General features: G+C 38.5%; 1 protein-coding gene across 2 annotated transcripts in view; it reads left to right on the plus strand.

Moving 5' to 3' along the window:
• The window catches only part of SHOC2 (SHOC2 leucine rich repeat scaffold protein), a 68,343-nt gene that overhangs the window by 23,233 nt on the left and 23,695 nt on the right, over window positions 1–21,415 (plus strand). For both annotated transcript variants that reach the window (XM_054207497.1, XM_054207498.1), the window contains exons 2-3: window positions 4,377–5,314; window positions 19,668–19,805. In XM_054207497.1, coding sequence (XP_054063472.1) covers window positions 4,612–5,314; window positions 19,668–19,805 — 841 coding nt within the window. In that variant the 5' untranslated portion in view covers window positions 4,377–4,611. The remainder of the gene's footprint in view (window positions 1–4,376; window positions 5,315–19,667; window positions 19,806–21,415) is intronic.

Raw genomic sequence — 21,415 nt, forward strand, 5'->3', positions numbered from 1 at the left:
TAAATATATACATATATATATATATTCGGAACAGGGAAGAGATTATTTTCCTTAACTTCTCTACAAGTTTTATTTTCCTTCATATTCTGCAAGAGTCTTACTTAGTTTCCCAAATTCTTCAGCACATAACAGTTAAATGTTTTTATGTCAATTAATATTGACAGGAAGTCAGTTTGAAGAGCATTGGAAAATGGAAGTAGTTGGCAGAACTGGCTAATTTCACTGAATTTCCTTTTGCTAAAAATATCTGTAAAAGAAGCTCTCCTTTTGAGATACAATGAATGCTTGTTTGACTGTAGTTTAGAATTGATGATGACTCTTGTCCTTTAACCAAAAGGGCTTGAAAAATATGAATAACCTTTTGAAACATATTTAGCTTCCTTTGTAGTATATGTAATTACGCTCACGTCTGCCAAAAGTTTATATACGTGCTTAACTTGATGTATGTGAGTAACCCCACCAGCTTGAATGATCTGCAATAGAAAAATTGTTCTGTAGAGCCGCTTATGTGAAGTTGAACATTTCATTTGTATACATGTTGGTAGGGTTAAGGAGTTCTGCGTGTAGTTGCTCTGTTGAGTTTTGTCTCAAAACTCGGTCATTAATGTATGAAACGCCAAGATTTTAGTCCTGCTAACTGAAAGCGTACAGCATCAAATATGTATTCTTATTTATATTGCATGCAAATACATTAAAAATTATTTTAGATAGGTTGTGACGGCATGTATTAAAAGTTACAAAATGCTAGAAATAGGATGAGTTTCATATAGTTGTTTAGGTCCTGTGCTGCCTCTGTGTTATGATAGAAGAACATCATACTGTACTTACAGGACAGCCTAGAACAGTTGTTTCACAGACTTGGCCAATTTGGGCAGTAAGTCAGCATTATTTAGCTAGGAAGACTTCTTGCTTGGACATGTTTCACTTGTGGAAGTTAGTGATGTATGGTGACTGAGGGGATTTTTGCTACGGGGGTGGTGAGACACTGGAACAGGTTGCCCAGGGAAGTTGTGGATGCCCCATCCCTGCAAGTGGATTGGGATTGGATGGGGCTTTGAGCAGCCTGGTCTAGTGGAAGGTGTCCCTGCCTATAGCAACGATTTTGGAACTAGATGATCTTTAAGGTCCCTTCCAACCTAAAACATTCTATGATTCTATTTTAAGAAGAGCAAGGGTTGTTTCATGAATTAAAGTTCGGCCCTGGCTCTTGCACTTGCCGGGACTTTTTCCGCCTGAAGTAAACAGAGGGGAAGAAAGATTGCAGGGAAGTCAAGAGTAATGGGAATCACCAGGACATAAATGTTGCCTTGTGGCAGAGGATTTTACTGCTTCACAGAGTGACTGGGTGAAACCCAGCTGGTACCTGCTGTACTTCTGCAGGGTGGTGGGACCTTCTGCTGTTGGGAATCCCAGCCCCGGTGAGTGGGCAAGGGAAAGGGGAGATACCAGTGTCTTAGGGGTGTCTCGGCCTCTGGAGAGGTGAGGCTGTTCCAGTCAAGGCATTTTCTTTGATGTGATTCCCCCCGCCTTGGCTTTTGTGGTGTTTCATCTGGTAAAGGTCTCATCATAACCTTTTTCTTCTACTTGTAGTCGTTCTAGGTATTAGAGAATTACTCTATTTGGAAAGAACAGCTAAATCTTCTCAAACTATTTTAAGTACCTTTTGCAGTCTCAGGCAGTAATTAAAATCCTCAGTAAAGAGATAACAATGACATAGGTGCAGTACATTTAACTGTTAGCCTTTTGTCAGTCTGAACAGGGAGTGCATTTTAAAGGTCGGCTGCGCTGCGAGCTTGGCTCCAGTTTCCATGTGTGAGAAAACCATGGCTGCCTGTGGCTTGCCTGCAGGTTGACTGCCTCTAACATCTTCAACTGTGGGGCGATGGTGAAGTCTTTCGGTCGTGACCCTTTGTATTTTGCTCTGAATTTTCTTTATATGTTTCAGATGATGTTTTTAATGACTTCTCAATTTTTATCCTTTTGTATAAGCAAAAGATTGCTGTTCCTTACCAGAAAAATGAAACGTTAAACTGGCATATTGAAACAGGGAGCCCCCCTCGTCTTTTTTTTAAGGTACAATTAAAGTAATTGCTAACGAAGACAGTGAAATGCGTGCAGATTATTTGGAGCATTTGCACTACCGAGCTGCTTTCAGCAGTGCTAATCTCCAGCCGTCTTTCGTTTCTGAGGCTCTTTCAAAACCTCCTTCAGCTGCAGTGCACATAAGAAATGAAACAAATCTCTTGGCGGGTTCTAAATTTGATTAAATTGAAAGCTCATGAGAGCAGCAGCCCTTTGAGTATTTTGCACTTAGGGGTTTGATGCGGAACAGTAGCTGTCTGGCACTGCTACGTGTTTTCTGTGTATTATCAGAATTTAGAAACTGTGTTAGTTCTCGATTCTTTGTTTTACTTTTCATACTGAAAACAAGTTTTCAGGCATTTCAGGCGCCCACCCTTTAGTCAGCTTCGTTTTTGCGTTTTGAAGTCATTACGTTTCCTATTGCTGGAGTTTTACAAGCATGTAGATTATACAGTGCTGAGAACAAGTTTTAAAATACAGTGTAGTGAGGTTGGTAATCTTGAGGATAGGTCAGATTAATGGATGGTGTAAAAGCTGGGTGGAAATCTTAAGGATGCAGTAAGGAACCGGGCTTATGCTGCTTTAGAGAACTCTGCGTTGGAGAAAATTTCCAAGTTAAAAGCTGCTGTTGTTTGCTGTTGCCAGCAAATAGCCATGGTCCTTTGCAACAGAGTTGTCCAGAACACAGTAAGTGGAGGCAGTAGGGTTTTTTTGATATTATGGGGTTTGTAGCACACACTTTGTGATACTGCAGCAGTAATGAATCGGAGTGAGGGACTGGAAGGCACCTCCTGGGGGAGATTCTCTTTTGAGCTTTGTTACTAAAACAGCTTGATTTGCAGCTGAGGTAAAGTGGCTTGCCCTTCTTACCATCCTTAAATAGATTGTTCTTTACCTTTTTTTTTTTTAAATGTGAACAAATATATTGAAGAAAGTGTGCTCCTTTGTGTTCTCCGGGCACATGTTTATACTTGGAAGGCAAGCATACAGAGCATAACTGTGCAATTAAAAATAGTTACTTGAGCTTCGCTGAAAAATGTTTGTATTTCTAGTACTTGATGATGGCTTAAGTATGCAAAATATTATTTAATTAATTTTGATTACGAGCTTTATGAACTTGTGTCAGAAGATGGAATGCTAGGACAGCAACACAGCTCCTGTGGAGGTTTTAAGGGTATTTTAACATAGCTCAGTGGCCGGGGAAACAGGGTACTCTTCTGACATACAAACATTCTTCATCGGTGAATGCTGCATAACAAAGGAAAGTTAATTCTAGGCTAAAAGGTGAACTAACATGGAGGCATGAAATTATTGTTGCCATTGACTGACTGTTTATTTTCTTCCACAAAGATACATTCAAAATCTTCTCCAGAGTATTCAGAATTGAGAAGTTCTCGGGCATGTCATGTGTTTTGAACTGAAACATGAAGCAAAGCTACTTTCTCTGATGCATGGTGATTTTGTAAAAAAGAAAATGGGCCTCTACAGCTTTCAGACATCTGTTAGCTTATTAGGCTGCATTATAGTCATTAAAGGGGGGAAAATTCTGTCTAAATATTGTCTAAATAAAAATACTGTCTAAAGATATGTCATAGCCTACTCTCATGAGAAACTCCTTCATAATTTTACTTGTCTTGATACATATTATTTTTTCTGAGCTTTCAGTTGACTTTTGATAGGTTTATTTTAAAAATTCTCGTGTTTGCGTCTTCAAACCACGTGTAGCTGGTGACAACATTCTGCTTCATGTTAAAAGCAGAGACCTGCAGTTCAGAGCTGGTCAGAAGGCAGATCTCGAGGTGAAATGTTTGTGTTACAGTAGCATATTAGATTTCATTGTAGATTGAATTGAGACTCTTTTGTGCTGAAAGAATAAGTCTGTACAGGTTTGTTTGAAGAGGGAGGCATGTAAAATTATAGCAGATCTTTATTGACTGGGCATTGAGGGTAGAGGGAACATTCATGTTGATGACCAGAGTGTTATGCTAAGAACTAGCAAAGATATAAGATGGTGACTCAAATGTAGTACTGAAGGCAGTATTATGTTTAAGAACTGTAATTTTTCTTTCCTCATGTATACTAATTAATGTAGCTTTTCTACCACAGTGGGTCTTCTGCGCAATATGTGTAGTATTTTTGTTTTAGCACTGGGTTTTTCATTGACGTTTGAAGAGAAGGACAAATCATCAACCTGAATTAGTGAGCACAGGCTTGATGTAGAAACATTCAACATTTAACTGGAGTTAAGTTTTATATTTACACTAACTTTGGCTTCTTTTCTCTCTATGTTCCAGAAGTACCAATACGGAGCATTTGACCTTCTGATCTCTACAGCTGAATCTCCTGATACCAGGATTAGGAAAGAGTGCCTTCAGAACCAATATGTAGCAAATGGGTATCACACCTCCGAAGCTTCTCCCTTGGTTCAACGCTTGCATGTTTTAAGGATCCTTGTCGCCTCAACAGTGAATTGTTCTTGTGAACTTCAGAATCGGATTTCATGTGGTGCTTGCTAAACATTGAGTCACCATGAGTAGTAATCTAGGGAAAGAAAAGGACTGTAAAGAGAAGGATCCAAAAGTCCCATCGTCAAAAGAAAGGGAGAAGGAGGCCAAAGCCTCTGGAGGATTTGGGAAAGAGAGCAAAGAAAAGGAGTCTAAGACCAAAGGGAAAGATGCCAAAGATGGAAAGAAGGACTCCAGTAGCACGCAGCCTGGGGTAGCTTTTTCAGTGGACAATACGATAAAAAGACCTAATCCAGCCACAGGTACCCGCAAAAAATCCAGCAATGCTGAAGTGATCAAAGAGCTAAATAAATGCCGGGAAGAGAATTCAATGCGCTTGGACTTGTCCAAGAGGTCTATACACATGCTTCCATCAGCTATCAAAGAGCTAACGCAGTTAACAGAACTTTATTTATACAGTAACAAACTGCAGTCCCTACCAGCAGAGGTGGGCTGTCTTGTGAACCTGATGACACTGGCCCTGAGTGAAAACTCTCTTACCAGTTTGCCTGACTCTCTTGATAACTTGAAGAAACTGCGCATGCTTGACCTGCGGCATAACAAACTTAGAGAAATCCCTTCGGTGGTGTATAGGCTAAGCTCTCTCGCCACTCTTTACCTACGCTTTAATCGTATAACTACTGTGGAAAAGGATATCAAAAACTTGTCAAAACTCACCATGCTTAGCATACGAGAGAACAAAATCAAGCAACTACCTGCTGAAATTGGTAAGTGATTACACTGATTGAAAAGTTAATTCTATGGTTATGTTCATTTTGCAATTCGGTTAAGTATACATAAACTGCCACTTCTCCAGGTGCCCTTCTTCATTTAAAACTACATAAAATTATGCTCTTGATCATACCGTTGCACTGTTAGCGTATATTGAGAGTAATTGATACCTTGGAGAGAGATATCTCTCTCTATTTTTTTTCTGTAAAACAACAAATGCCCTTTTTCATCTATCACCTTAAAATTGGATGTATCTTGTTTTCATCTTTGCCTTGTGCTTTCACATATTGCGTCTTCAGAGCCCAGATGGTTTAGAAAAAAAAAAAGATAGAGGCATATTTCATTTTAAGATTTCTTTATAAATCATTTATGAACTGTTGCAAGTTAAAAACACATTATGGGCATGTTACAGAGGGGTGTGACCATGGTAATACAAGGTAGAATAGGTGGCTACATGCTCTTACCGTGAGCAAGCTGTTGGATGCCGTAACAGTTAATAATGTAGGTTAACAATTCATGAAAGCCTCTACCTTTTATAAGTCATGAATATATTAATGCATGGACTCTTAATATAAAGTGACCAAATGTTGTATGCATGGCTAATGATTCTTATGACTTTTTAATGAATAATATTTGTTTTTCCAAACATTGTTACAAAAGTTTGAAAGGTGGTGAAATAGTATGAAAGTGGGTTATTAATTTAAATAGTTCATTACGAAAAATGTGCTGGAATAGCTGTATATCAAGAACTCCTAAGTTGTTCCTAACCGGTTCTGCTTTGTGGAAAACATCTCTTTATCACACTGTTGTCAAGCAATATTTGAACAATGTATGTGCCTCATAGAAGGGAGATTCTACCATCAGTTTTTTTTTTTTCTATGTATCACTGATTTTTAAAATCCAAGCATAGCTTAGTTCCTTTGGTGGGGGGGGACACCACGTAAACTTCATGCAGTTGAGAAACTGCTCGGACTTAAAGTGTGGAAAAAAAGCTTGTAAAAGCCCTTGTAACACTGTGAGTAATAATTCCTGTGCCCTGCTTTTAAAAGGTGATGTGGGACTTTTTCCTTTTTCCTGTTAACCAAGCCAGTGTATGAGTATGTTAAGTGTTACTGAAGCTGGCCCCTGTGCTCACTAATTTGGCAAAGCTTGTTTGGATCCCTAATAGGTCTTTTTCAAACCAGCAGTGTTTGCCTCTTTCTCCTGCACTTTGATATGAAAGATACATAAGATAACATGTTCTTGATGGCAGGAACTCATGTCTGAAACTGCTAATCACGTTACCAGCATTGTCTGGTACAGAGAGCTCCTGGACATGATAACAGGAGAGAAGAAACGTAGTGAGGCTGTCGACTCTTGGTCTGAGCCTTTGGCTCCCTGTAGCAGCTGCAGAAACTGTAGCCACAGAAACACACTTTTGCTAGGCAAATATTAAATGGTTAATGTGGTGTGTTTTCTGATCAACGTGATTTTTGAGTTGGCATGAGCATCTCAGCAATCCTGGGAATTTCCCCTGGGAGAACTAAGGAATTATAATTTTGACCTATTTTGACACTTCAGTTTAAATCCAGCAGCCTCTTTGAATCTTTTACTAATCAAGGAATCATGCTGGAAACCATGAGGCTGATGTTTGCAAAAAAAAAAAAACGCCAACATACCGTGTGTTTCTACATACGCTGAAGAAATTGTGGCTGATGTAGCTGGCTGAGCTGTTACTACACAATTGCCAGTACTTTACCTGGGTCTGTCTGTGGCTCAGTTATTAAAGGTAATCTAGCAAAGAGTCAGCATCTAAGGTTCAACTGGGGATAGTACTACATAAATTTAAATTAATACTAGTGTGTGAAGAAAAAACTTTCATGAGTTGTTGCATTCCGGTGTTCGATGTTGCCCTTTAGAAACTTTTTGTAGGTGTGTTTGATACTACAGACATTATCGTTGTTGCGGGAACCTCTTTGTTTCTTAACTATTTTTGTTGTTGAATGCTTATGATTAGGTCTACATTAAAATATGTAATTTCTGTATGTGTTTGTTCACAGTAGTCTTGAAAGAGATCATGTGTAACAGTTTTATGTAGGAATTTGGTAGGTATGTGTATCATGAAGGCATATATGTGACTTGCTGCTTTCTTTTGTATGTTTTTTATTCTGTCTTTATACAGGCAGTGTTGTCAGTTCCATATCAAACCCTAGCTTGAGAACATTAACTACTTTACTTCTGTCTCTGTATCTAGCAGTTAGTCGTGCCTTTATTTGTATTGTGATAATGCCCATGTTCCTTGTTACGGGTCAGCACCCCATTGTGGAGGGCATTTTAGAAGCACAAATGTAAGATGACTGTCAGCCTTATGAAGAATTTCTACGGGAAATCGCTATGTTGAACAGCATCTTTTTTTATACCAAGTAAATTTCTTTGGATAGGTTGCCTGCAATTGAATCAGTTGAAAAATAAATTAATTAAAGGATTTCTATGTTTAAATAACACAAATAATTTTAACTGCCAAGACATACAAAACAGACATTTGAGAACTTTTTTCCTCAAATAGTAAAAACAGACATGATAGTTTCACTTTTGAAATTGATTTCTACTCACTCACTCACATGAGTCTTTGTTCTAGTAGAAAGATGAAATGTTTGAGTTGGAAACAACTGAAAAATGAAACTGCTGAGAAATGTATTTCTTACTTTCCAATGGAATTTCTCTGTTTCTTTAAACACTTGTTATTTCTCTATATTTTACATGTGCTCTTTAAAAAAAACACCTTGCCTTTTAAGTCCCAATGATTTTAATCCCTTGTATGTTTATACTACAGTTCCTAAATACTGTGGACAGGCAAACCCTCTTATATTATCAGCTTGTAAATAACACAGAAATTTTTGTTACTGCAAAGCAGGAAGTAAAATGGGGCCATTATCTTTTATAAAGCAATATCATGCGGAGCGTTTCAAATTCTTTTTAAAAATACCCCATTGTTCTAAGGCCTAAGGCTCACATATCTGATGGTAAGATAGTGTGCTTGTTCATATTTTTAAAAATTCAAAGCTTATGTAAGCTGCTGACTTGTCCAGCAAGGAAGAGTCCTGCAGCATATAGCTACGCTGTGTTCGTGTTGCTAATCTGGTACGCAACGATGCAAAGAATCCTGGGTTTTCTTTACTTTGTCTTTTGGAGGTAGATGTGCTACAAAAGTTTGGTTTGGACAAAAAAAGTAAATAAATTAAAACCCCAGCCTTCAGCTTGAAAGATGGGATGTTGCTACTGTTCTCTCAAAGAGACAGCATCAAGTGTGATGGAATTGAAGCCTGGTACTAGAGACTTGTGATGGCTTTCACTACCACTGAACACAAAAGATCAGTTCCATATAGTTATGGACTTCAGGACCTTGCTGCTTGCTCCAACTTTAGGACCTTGCTGCTTTAAAATAAAGGGTCACCTGATTTGTAAGCAGTCATCCCACTTAATTACTTTTCTAGGAATCCTTAGTCTTCGGCCTTATAAAATAAAGTTTATTTTCCTTCTACTGTCATTGAAAGCAATTGAAAGTAGGTCCTGGAATCTTAAGTGCTCTGATCTGAGACCTTTCTTCTAACACCCAAAATATCTATGTCTGGTTGATTTTTGTGCCAGTGATGTTTTGCTTTTCCTAGATGCAGCAGTTTCCCTCTGTTGCGTACATTTACTCTCACACTGTATGTGCTGACAGCAGTCATATTTTCTCCCAGCTATTACTCAGACCACAATTTTTTGCCGTGCATAAAATCTCCATTCCGTCACCTCGCTATCCATTCTCAGTGTAGTCTTATGTTTTGAATGTTGAGGATGCATGATCAGTTTGGATATACCGTTCCAGATGAGTTTCCCTCTTCGTGCTGGAGATAACTCTGTCCATGCATCTGGATCATACTGCAGCTGTGTTAGACTTATCAAATGCTCTTCTGACCACCTAAGATACCTGCACTCTTTGCCTTCTCTGTTCTCCCTCTCTGCCAGCAGCCAACCCTGAGATCCTGGTAGAAATGTACTCTTTTTTACACTACTAAATTTCATACGGTTTCCATTATTTTGAGTTACCCGTTTCTTCCAATGCCTCTAGCTTGCTAGAAAAGCCTTGCTTTCTGACTAAGTCATTGCTGAAGACACTGTGCAAGATTAGTCTTGAGGTGGATTCTTTAGAGTCCTGGAGAGGTAACCTCCATCCAAGCTGGTATTTTACTTTCAGCAAGTTGTAGTCGATTCCTCAGGTGTCTTGACATCTTCTACTAGGCATCCGAGTTTACTAGTTATTTTCTGCTTGCTGCTACATCAGACATCATGGAGTGTAGGCTGGCTAGACTGAATAAAGTAGATCTTCCGTATTTTTGTACAAAACTGTTAACTCTTTATGACAAACTAATATTTTACTACTATTTTTTCAAATCACTTTTTACTTGTCTCTGTTTTCATGCCTTTTACTTTCATGCCTTTTGTTAATGTTTCCTGCAAATTCTGTTGGTCTGTGTAGTGTTTAGATGTCTGTGAGGTCATCAGAATCTCCCGTTGTTACTTCTCCTATCTACATTTTGAATTGATAGTCTCTAATGCTGTGGTAGTGTTCCTTGTTTGATAGATGACATGTAGAATCTATACTCATGTGATTTCAGAATAAGTTTCTAGAAATGCTTATCTAGAACATCTGCTGCTTGCTGGGCAAGCATACAGCATTGATACTTGTTCGAAATAGATTCCTTTTTGGGAAACCTGAAACTAACTCTAAAACATTTCTTCAAAGCCTGAGTGAAGGTAAAACATTTAACAAAATGTCGTTTGCAAAAGACATAGTAGATCAGATTTTAAGTGGTCCTGGAAACTGCTTTAGAACAACTGACCTGTTACGGTGTGTACTGTCTGGAGGAAAACCTAGAAGAGGTGAACCTACCAGCACCGAGCTGCTGGGACAAAAGCTAAAGTTTGGTTCTATTTTGGGCATTAAGCTGTCTTTAGTAGTTAAACAACACAAACTTACATGAGGTGATTACACTGGGGGAAAAGTTGTTTTGCATTTAATACAAACATTTTAGTGAGAAAGAGGAAGTGTTATTATCTATGGTTAATAAACAGATATGTGTGTTTCTGGTCTTTTTTTTTCTCCAGAATATAGTACCTCTCTTTCCCTTGCATCCAGTTCCTGTGTTATAGGTAGGATGATGACAATGAGGTTTCCTGTCTTTTCAATATTCAGAAGGCTTCTTAGTTTTAAACGGTAGTTTACTCAACTGAACTCACTCAGTAAACCAAAAAATGAAGAAAATATTACCTGTGCTTTGGAAAAAGATAGCTTTTAGTAACTCAGCAAATTCAGGCTCTAGGCACCTAGCAAGTCATTGCTACTAGTCATTTATTGGACTTCTTTGCACTTTTTTTAGCCACGTATATATTGCTTCTACAGGTTTAATGCAATTGAAATTATTTTAATAGACTGCATTGTAAGTTGAGGTCTTGATGTGCATTGTTGCATTTTCAAATATAAATAATTTGTGTGAATAAGATCTAAAAATATTTAAAAATCCATTTACCTGAAAACATATTCCAAGGTGGGGGTTTTTAATCTGTTGTTTTTTTTTTTTTTTTGCATGTTTAGCCAAAAGTTCTGTTCAAGCACAGCTGAATTAGGGAGAGTTTTGTAAAATGGCTGTGCTGCTCTGTAACAGCTTCATGATGCTGAAAGAGGCAGAATCTGCTGCCTTCCTCAAAGCTTCCCAGCTGCTCACTCCTTTTGCCTCCTTCATTCTTGCTGTTCCTTGGTGAGCTGATTTATCTCACCAAACTAACAGAATAATGGTCATGGGTTTGCTACTTTTGTAGCCTATTGCTTTAATTAGTCGAAATGAGTGAAGTTTCAGATAAGAGTGGAACTGGTGTAGGAAGAGGGGTGGGAGAGCGTGAACTGGAACAGGGAGACCAGGACTGCTACTTCTGCCCGCACTGAGCTGTAAAATTGGTGTGGCTGATGCCAGCTCACTTGGGAAACCTCACGGGTAGGGCTGCTCGTGTTGTGTAAAAGCATGTGAAGCGCACTAGAAGCGGTTTGAAGAAGGACAGATTACCGTCTGCAGGGAGCTACTGAAAATGCATCAGGTTATGTTTTCAGAATCTCTTTTTCTTCCTTTTCCCCCCTGATTTCCATGTCTTGTTCTACAAAACCCTGTGTAGCTTATTGGAGTCCTGGTAGCATCAGCTCAGCCCCACCTTCCTGAAGCAATTTTTTGTTATGTTTTTAATGTATAGTGGTGAGAATTCATTGATGCGAGATTGTTTATGGCAAAGCTACTCTATGTTGCTCTTTCTGAACCTGCTCTTTCTGAACCTACTCTTTCTTACAAATTGCATCCTACCTAATGGTGGTGATAGATTTTCAGAGTGCGTCTTTCCCAGTATCCTGCCACTGACTGTAGCCCTAAGCAAAGTTTGCATAAAACAGGGCAAGTGTATATATGAGACTTAACCCGACTCCTTTCTGAGATCCAGCTATTTTCATATCAGGGATTTCCTGAGTCTGGTGCAGTTTGTCCCTTTACTAATTCTCAGTAGACCCTTCTTCCAAGGGCTTGACCACATTTTTCTTTAAACACCTATAAATGCTTCGCATCCTTAGCAAGGTCCACAAGCTTGCTTTGAACGTTGTTCTTGACCAAAAGGTCACTGTTATGCAGGTGCTGAATATATCTAAAAACCGAGTGCAAAAGCAGAATTTACCTGTTCATTTGGCTATTGAATCTCTGGTGGCATCCATGAAATAAAACCTCAATGGAAAGGTTTCCATGTGGAAGCTTTGCCAAAACACAGTCTGGAGGGATAATTGTGGAAATGAGTTCACGAGGTGGACTCCAGCTTCATCGCCATATCTGGTAAATCGTCCATTCCACTGAGATCAAAAAGTTGAAGATTAGAATGGAAGAATGCGAATGCTTTGGTGAGTCAGACAGCCAGCACGAGAAGGATGAAAACCAGAGGAACTGTTTTGGGATGAGGCCAAGCAAACGCTTCAATTTGCAGGCTGTTACTTTAGCAAGCCTTTTGCATTTCTTGTATTGAGAGTTTTATTGCGTTCCTCCGTGTTGTGTTGAAGGAATTGTTTTGCACAATCAAGTTGATAATATTTTCTTTGCAAAGGCAAGGTTGCATCTTATGCCAGTTTGGGATTTTTTTTAATCTTCTCAGCACACACAGCGCAAATGTAAATAATATTGTCAACGTGGCTGAAATTACATTTGCATAGTTTCTGCAAGTTTCTTAAGACTCCAAATATTGTGTTTTCTGTCTGTGAATGCAACTCTTATTCTATGGAGAATCTGGTCAGGGCTGTTCTGCAAGCGAAATATTTTTAGATTGTAATTCGGGGAATCTGCCTACACCAGACTTGGAATGTCTCTGAGACTCTCTTCTGTTCTTCCCTTCCCCCATCTACCCAATATTTAGATCATTTGTGGTTTCTTCACTACTTTGAAACTCTTTTTCATAACACTTGCACCTGTTTGGTTTTCAGTAGCATAGACAGCAAACGAGATGTGTGCAGCTGCATCACTTCATGTCTACTCGTTCCACGCTGAATATAGTGCCTCCTTATTATATGACTAGTTAGTTGCAAAGCTTTTCAGTGATGCTCTGAATTTCGTTTCCCCTTTTTTTAGCAAACCTGACAATATAGAGAAATATTTCTTTACATTGTTTGTATCTAGGAACCCTTCTCCTGTTTCAGCAGTTTGAAGGAAACCAAGTTGCGTTCCTGGGCTTAGTTGGCATGCTAATGCCTGCAAACACAGCGGTTGAGAATATTTTTATATTTTTGTATTATAATGTGATAAAAGCATGAAGTTGTGAACAGAAGCATAATAAATATACACACTGATATGTTTATGCTGCTCGCTAAAAGTCAGAGAAAACAACTGCTTATTTGATCCAGTTCTTTGGTTGCTTTCTTGAGATGCAGGAAGGGTGAAGAACTGGATTTTGGCCGGCTTCAGCTTTGGTGTCTAGGTTCTGAATCCTGTGAAAGCTCTTGTGGGGACGCAGTTTCATCTTGTCAGCTAGTCAAATTCCTCCTGATTATATTTTCTTTAGACTGGCTTTAGGATAATGATTAAGTAGTCCTGCCTTTTTGATTTACTCACAGAGCTTATTGGGATGATGCCCCAAGTGTAATTCCAGTAAATACTGACAGCTTGTTAGAAGTCCAGCTTTTATTTTTTTTATGAAATATCAACGCTGCAACTATTTTAACTGTTTGAATATTTTCGTAAGTGGTGAACAGAAGGAAATAATAATTTCCCTCAGGACTGCCCTTGCTAATGCAGCCCGGTCAGTGGTTAGCCTTTATTATTTGAGAGCGAGCACAATTGTTCCACGCTCAAAACGGACAGGATCCAAGATGTGTCCCCACGTTCAGCTTCAGCAGGATCCCCTGGTCCTTCCCTGCAGAGCTGTTTCCTCACAGGCTGGCGCGAGGCTGTACCGCTTCACAGGGTTATTCCCTGCTGGGTGCAAGGCTTCACCTTTGTCTTGGCACTTCACGCGGTTCCTGTTGGTTTATTCTTCCGCCCAGCTCAAATCCTGCCTTGAGCCCTTGCTAAGACTGTTTCTCCTACATGTTTCACATGTTTGAAATGTTGTTTGAACAGGTTTTTAATTTTATTTAGATTTGTTACTTTCAGTTATAAACAATAAATAAAACATGTTTTGCTGTTGTGTCTTGTTGAAGCTTGTTTTAGACCAGTTTTTGAGTCTTTCTTTTCAGTTGAGCTTAGCTTCTGTGTTTTTGAGTGGTTCCCATAACTAAATCCTGTTGCACGTTCTGCAAATTCTAAATATTTAGCTGTGCTTATTTCTTACTTGTATGAGTATTTTAACTTTGGTACATAAGTCACTTGTGACCATATTAAAATTGCATTCTTTCTACTCAGTAGTTCTTCTGTGTAAGTTATAGTTTTGCAGTAATAATTCAAAATAGCTCTGACTGCTTAACTCTTCTTCTGGGCAGTTGCTAATGCACAGCAAAAAGTTCAGGCTGTCTGTTACAGTGACGTTCTCACATCTCAGAGAGAGGGAAAAGATTCTGAAACTGTAAAAGTGTTTTGAATTTTTTCCTAAAATCAGGACAATTATCCCAAAGAGTTTTATAGACAGACTAAAAATTCTTTTGCCTTTTTTTCTTTTCTTTTTTTTGCCAGCAGAAAACCTAGTGAGACATGAATAACTACCAAAGTTATGGGAACTATTTGTAGCTTGTTCCCAGCATTGCTGATTTCGGATAATTATTCTTCAGAAATTAGTTTACAAGCACTGTTCTGACACACCAGCCTGAAGTCCCACTAATATTTGCATTCTCCTCTTCCTTGTGCTTTCCATAAGAGTCTTGATCCCCTTGCTGTGTCATCTGGCCCAGGATTTATCATGTTGTGAAGGATTTCATAATTTTCAATCTGCTTAAGCATGGACAGGCACGGAGTTAATCCAGTGGAAAACAGGCTATATTAGAAACTGTGTCTGCCATCCAACAGTGCTGCCTTCTGAGTGAATTAGTGATAGGAGACACTGAAGCCTCTTTGCTATTGCCCTATACGACTGTTAATTTGTGTGTACTTTTATATTTTTTTCATGAAGCCGTATTTTGTTTTTTAAATAGCCAAGAAGAGTTTTCAGAGTTACGTAAGTCAGGGCATGTAACTTGGTCCTCTTGTCATAACAGGCTTTCAAGGTTGGCCATGTAATGGGACTATAATTCTGCCTCATTATGCAGAAAACATTAGTCATTTCATAATGCTGGTTTTTTTCAGCAGGTATATTTAGCTTTGTCATACTATAACATTTAGTCTTTGTGCACATGAGAACAACAGTGAGGTGGTTGCTCATCCCACCTTTTTTAAGGATTGTTGAGGTGTATACTTAGCTGTATTTTTAACAATGTTTTGAAATGCAAGGTAGTTGTGAGTCTTTACAAACAATTTTATCTGAAAAATGTGTGTTAATTGTCTGAAATTTTTATCTTTTATGCTTTTAAAATACAAGTTTTTAAAAACTACATACTAGGATGTAACTAACCATTTTACGATGGTTATTTATAGAGAAACTGCCTTATGTATTTCATATGGGCATTACTTCTGCTTTAAAATCTTCTATTGTCAAGCCAGCTAGTACATGCAGTTTCTGTCTGCTTTCTTGGCAGACTTTGAACTTCAGTTGCTTTTTTTCCATTGCAATTGCAGTGTAATATAGTATTTAAAAAAAAAAAAACCAAAAAGGCAACCTACCTCCCAAAAAAACCCACCCAACTAACCCCAAGCCCCACCACCTTTCTAGTTTAATTGTCCTGAGGATGCTTGTCCTTTCAATGCAGTTGCAAGTAGTCCATAGAGGATCCTTTATTTGCTACTGTGAGTTTAAGATTTATCTTTTTTGGACATCACTTGTGGCGAAAAGAGTCAGTTCATTTTACCTGTGATTATTATTTCTCTACAGTAGTGCTTGCCTTGCTCTGGTGTTTTTGGGTGTTTGAACAGTCCTTTGGTGAAGTGATGCTGGAGTTGTCCACATGGTGAACTGGAATGAGTTTTTCCTTAGTAAACTGTTTTCTGGGTAAGGCTGATTTCGAGCTGCAGCACACTTCTAGCTGGTGTATTTCTGTTTAATTGATATGAAGGTGTTTCAGTGAAGTTTATGTAGTACACCAGAAAAGAGCAAATATTGATTCTTTTAATGTGAATAAGATCATGAGCTGCTTGCTCATTAGCTGTTATTTCTCTTTGTACTTGAGCAAATCTTTCTTTTAGGATAACTTTATTTTTTGATTTTGACATATGCTTCTTACTCTGGCCAAGCAGAAATGGCAGACTTCAGTTGTGTCTTGCTGAAACTTATTTTCACCTTTTTTGAGAAGCGTTTCCTTCAATACAGTTGCTGCTGTTCAGGCAATGAGGATGCTTTCCATCACTGAAACAAGCTGGCTTTACATTTGCTCCTAGGAACAGCATTGTGCAGATGGCCTTAAGTTTGGCCTCTTTGTTCTTGCAGATCATTATTTGTTGTATCGATTGTTTATGCCATGTGTTTATCCTGGCATAATTTTTGAAAGAGCTGCTGTTGTGCAGCAGCGCAGTGCACAGTGCATCCATTCACGGGGTAAATCACTGCTGTCGCTCAGCTGGTGAAAGAGCTGCCCCTGTTCTTTAGCTGCTGGCCTGGAGGCCGCGTGCTCTCCGTGCCCAGGGTGATTCTGGTCCCAGGTACTGAGATGTTTTCAGTAGTGTTGGTTGCGTTAATGGCAGTGTTGCTGGTACTCAGATCTCTATGCACTCAGAACAGAGAGCCCCTCACCCAGGAAAAGAGAGTTTAAGGAAAAGACGGGGCAGATGGTGCTGCTCAGGCACAGGGTGTGACCGGCATTGGTTTGTAAAGGGCTGGACCTTTCTGTTTACTTATCCCTCTATTTTCCCACACTTGTCCTTCCTAAACCATATTGATTCCTCCCTTTCCCCTTCCCTAAAAATCTCATAGCAACTCTTACCATCCCAAGTTGCTCTCCTTGCACCTCATAGTAGGTGTTCAAGCCCCATGTGCAGTAACAGCCCTCAGTCTGCGAGGTGCTCTGGAGAGCCTTTCCATTTGCTCACCGTGATGAGTCTCACACTGGCCATGGGGCTGATGGCTCTCCTGGGACAGCCCAGCGAGTATGTAGGTTCTCTCACCCACTGCTGGTCCTCTGTGTGGCTTTGCATGTGAAGATGAGCCTCTGCTGCATTGCCTAAACATTTTTCACCTTGTTAAGCATAACGGATTTAAGAATTTTTTCCATACGTCACAGAGAACAATAGCAGAAATGTACCTTGAGTGCTTTTTGTTGACTTGTACACTGTGTTGTATCTCAACAATTCAAGTTAAAGTACTGAAAGAATTTCAGTGCCAACAGCACTTCACCTCCCCTCTCCTTCTGCCCTTAGGGGGGGAAAAAAAGAACATTTTGGTGAGATGCTGCTGTCAAACCATAAGTATTACTACGTCCAAGAGCAAGATTCGTGAACTAAAAGCTGAATATTTTAGTATCTTTTGAAATTGCTTTCCTTAAGTCACTGGGCTTTAACTTTCACTTGATTTCTGCTCTAAGTCTAAAATGTGTTGGGCAGTCCTCAATCTGTTTTAACAATCAAAATTTTTGTTAAATGTTTACCAGTGTTCCTTTTAAAAATAATGCCTGCATATTTAATATAATAATATTAAGTATGGCTATCCAAATTAAACCAGAGTGTTAGCTTGCCCTTAATTGGCTAAATAGACATGGGCATCTCTTCTTTTTTTCCTGCCCCAGAATTAGCTGGTGAGATGTTTGTTTCAAACACGTAGCTTGCTGTTGTCAAAGTTTTCAGCAGGTGCAAAAATGAAGTGCAGCAAATGTTGCTGCAAAAACCCAAGTCTTTCTTTGACTTCAGCAGATGTAGAGTGGGAAGAGTCAAGTAAATGAGAAATCAGTGTGATGAAATGAAATTTATGCCACATTTCAAATTTGACATCATTGGTTTCGGTCTGAAGTAAAAACAAATGAAAACAGCAATCATGAAGTGAAAACTACTGCCCCAAGGTGTGCAAAGGTTCTTGAGTTATCATACTAAAGATTTGCTGGGTTCTTTTTTGCTTTGTTTGTTGTTTAGAGGGAGGGATTTTGAAGTCTTCCTCAAGCTTTTCTTCCTCCTCCTATTGCCTTCTGTACTTTGCCCACTTGTTTTCATGAATAACAAAAAGACGCTCCTACCACAGAACACTAACTCTTGATCAATTTTTTTCTTACATTTCCTTTCGTCTGCATATTAATGGCATTGAAACGTGGTTTATGCAGTGCTGGATGCAGCATGTTTGACTGTTGACTCTGATTGCCTGGTATTGATTTGAATGCTGACTTGGGAGGCGACACATACACAGTGATGGAGGAGCTGCTTAAGCACCACCTTTACATTTCCATCTGCCTAGTTTCTAGAAAAACATCCCAACTTGGGGTTATAAATGCAGGAAATAAGATCAGTTATATGTTAACAATCTAAGAAAAATGGAACAATCAAACTGTTGGAGTCAGCTGCTTTTTTTGCTGGCCTTTCATAACTGTTTCGTGATATGTAGTAAGTGTTGTGGCTACATGACACCTGCAACTTAATACAGAGTCTGAATTCATAAATATGTTACGATTTATTAAATCACCATTTGTGATTATCTGCTGATCTAATGGGTAGACAGTCTACACGTCAGAACTTGCCCAAGCTTGTCCTGCAGGCCTGTGGGAAAATCCTTAAAGGATTGTGTCAAAGATACAACACTGAAGCTTAAAAATAGACATTCGCTCCTCAAAAGGAATTTGCTACTCTTCCAGATTTGTTACTCACTGAGTCATGCTCATATACACAAAGATGGTGACCTCATCTTTACTGGATAGAGTTGAAGCTGTTCAAATCATTTGCATTAATTTCACCTCCATCAGATGCAAAAAATGTGAATGCATCCACCTGTATTTATGCACACACTTTTTTTTTTAAACCCAGCAAGCTATTGCTCAGAACATAGTATGTTTGTCATGAAAACAGGTGGAACTACTGTACACGGAGAGTTGTGCCTGCCTGTACTTTTAAATTAATGTGTAAATGTCAGGAATGAAGCAGTTCAGTGTAAAGTAGCTCTAAACTCTAAGCGAGTCCAATGTTTTTTTAAGGCTTAACAGATAAGCCTTTTATTTCAAACTTTTATTTGCTATAGCTCTGCTTGCATATATAAAACATAATAATCCGTGTAAATAGATTTACAGTTTACTTATCATAGGTTGCCTTTTTTGTGATGACTAAAAATGATTAAAAATAGCACTCAGGGTGGATTATGTAGGTTGTCAGCCGTATAATTTTGATGTCTCTTAATTGTTGATTTTGTGCCTGAAAGCAATTCATGGTGTAAAAACAGATCTCAGTTTCTCAAAATTCAATACAGTCCACTTACCTGTGATGTTTTAAACTTCTGGTCAGCCTGAAACAAGTGGGAGGTACATGTTTTATACTCTTATTCCGCAGCTTGAACTGTCAGAAGAAAATCAATAAATAAGTAAGATTTCTTCAGAGAATCTACAAAAGCTTTATCTGAGTTTTTAAAAATTGTTTATCAGCTTGTAGGTCTGACTGATGAAATTATGATCCTCTAATGCCTTATTTTATATGTATAATTTTATGGTAGCAATAGCTTTTTTCAGATTATCTGCAAATCTGTCCGCCTCTATTAATCTCTGTTTGGAAGTCATTGTCTAGAGCTGTACATTAAAGGACTTGATGTTTTGGTTTTCTTGTGTGCTTTTAGGTGAGTTGTGTAACCTCATAACGCTGGATGTAGCGCACAATCAGCTTGAACATCTTCCAGAAGAGATTGGAAGCTGCACGCAGATCACCAACCTTGACTTGCAGCACAATGAGCTCTTGGACCTGCCAGAAACCATAGGTATGTGAAGAGGCTGAGGAAGAGAAAATAAATTACTATTTCAACATGTTCAGTAAGAGGAACAAATTTAAGAACGAGTATTTGGTTGGTGACTGTAGAATGACCGGTGCTCAGCTCAAGGCAGCTTCGCACTTGAGATCAAAAAGCAAGGTGTGCGTGTTACCTTAAATGTAGTTTCTAGCTCTCTGAATTACATTATTAAATTTAGCGGTGCTGCAGAGTGCAGCTTTGTCTAAGAATGAGAGTTATAAGGGAAAAAAATCCATCACTTCTGCCTCTGATTTAAGGTGTCCTGTGGTTATAAATAAATATCTATAGCTTGGCTGTCCATTCTGTAGTGAATCTGAGCATATAAAGGAATAAAAGGCTAAAAGACTCGTAGTTAAGTGTAATATTTCAGCAGATAGTTTTAACTAATGTCTTTGGCTAAAGAAAAATAGAACTAAAAAGATAAATGTTTTAAATGAATTCTGTATATTTAATGCTTTTTCCATAGAATGATTAAAAAAACCTTTCAAGTCCACAAAGACCACATTCTAATGCAATAAAATACAGAGGATTTGCAACTTAAATTGGAAATAAGACTGAAATAAACATTGTCCTGGTCGGTTTCAGAATCTCATATAGGATGAAACAACAAAATATGACTTTCCCTAGTTAATTAAATCAGTTTTAAACAGATGGCAGAGAAAGATGCATGCTGTGATTTAAAAAGACAAAAAACAAGGCCATAATGATTTTAAGCTCTTACTTGTCACCAGAACATAATCGGAAGCATGAACATTATCACTTAAGCAATATTTATATTGAACATTTCGTTAATGTACTTTAGTGCATAGTAAAGTGAACGAGCATAAGAGTGAGGAACCACTTAACAACACGCCAGCTTTTCTTCAAGCGGTAAATTGTTGAGTGTAGAGCTACTGTGGCTTTTTGTTTAGAAAGTTTGACCTGAACAGAGTTTACATTGATGAAGTATCCACTGGAGTTAAACTTCCTTCCTGGATTGATGATATTTTTAAACTCTGGAGATCCCGTTCCATCTGGAATTTTCATCTAACTTACACCATTCATAAGCACAGCCTTTATTTTTGTAGCTATTTTGTAAATCTTATTGAAAGCTGTTTTAATTAAAATTTGTGTCTAGCGTACCTGTCATATTTACAAAGCGAGTTCTCCAGATAAACCGCTAATTAGGGGAAATTCTCTGAGGAAGTGTGAGATTTCCATTGTCAGGGCTTATAGACCACTATTGTTCATGCTGGTGCAGAAAAGTACAATTCACTGAGTTGTTTAGTGACCGGCAGTCACTGAGCTTCTCAGAGGACCACAAAAATCTTACTTATAATATGCTGCAAGACTGTGCTTAAAGCAGAAAGGCCTTTGGGTAGGAAAGGCACAAAGTTACTTTAGGAGTTAAGTCATTTCTGATAGATAGGAAATTGCTGATTATGCAATCAAGAAAGTTTGGACTCATCTATTTCTTCAGAAAGTTATTGTAAGCTTAGGTGGTTTGTACTGAGTCAGGTTCATACCTGGTTGGACTGGATTTCTGCGTAGTTTCTTTGGTTTGTTTTTTCCTTGCAGTGTCTCTATAGTTTTTTGAAGTT

Source organism: Rissa tridactyla, chromosome 6 (genome assembly GCF_028500815.1).
Source record: "Rissa tridactyla isolate bRisTri1 chromosome 6, bRisTri1.patW.cur.20221130, whole genome shotgun sequence".
NCBI classification, from domain to species: Eukaryota; Metazoa; Chordata; class Aves; order Charadriiformes; family Laridae; genus Rissa; species Rissa tridactyla.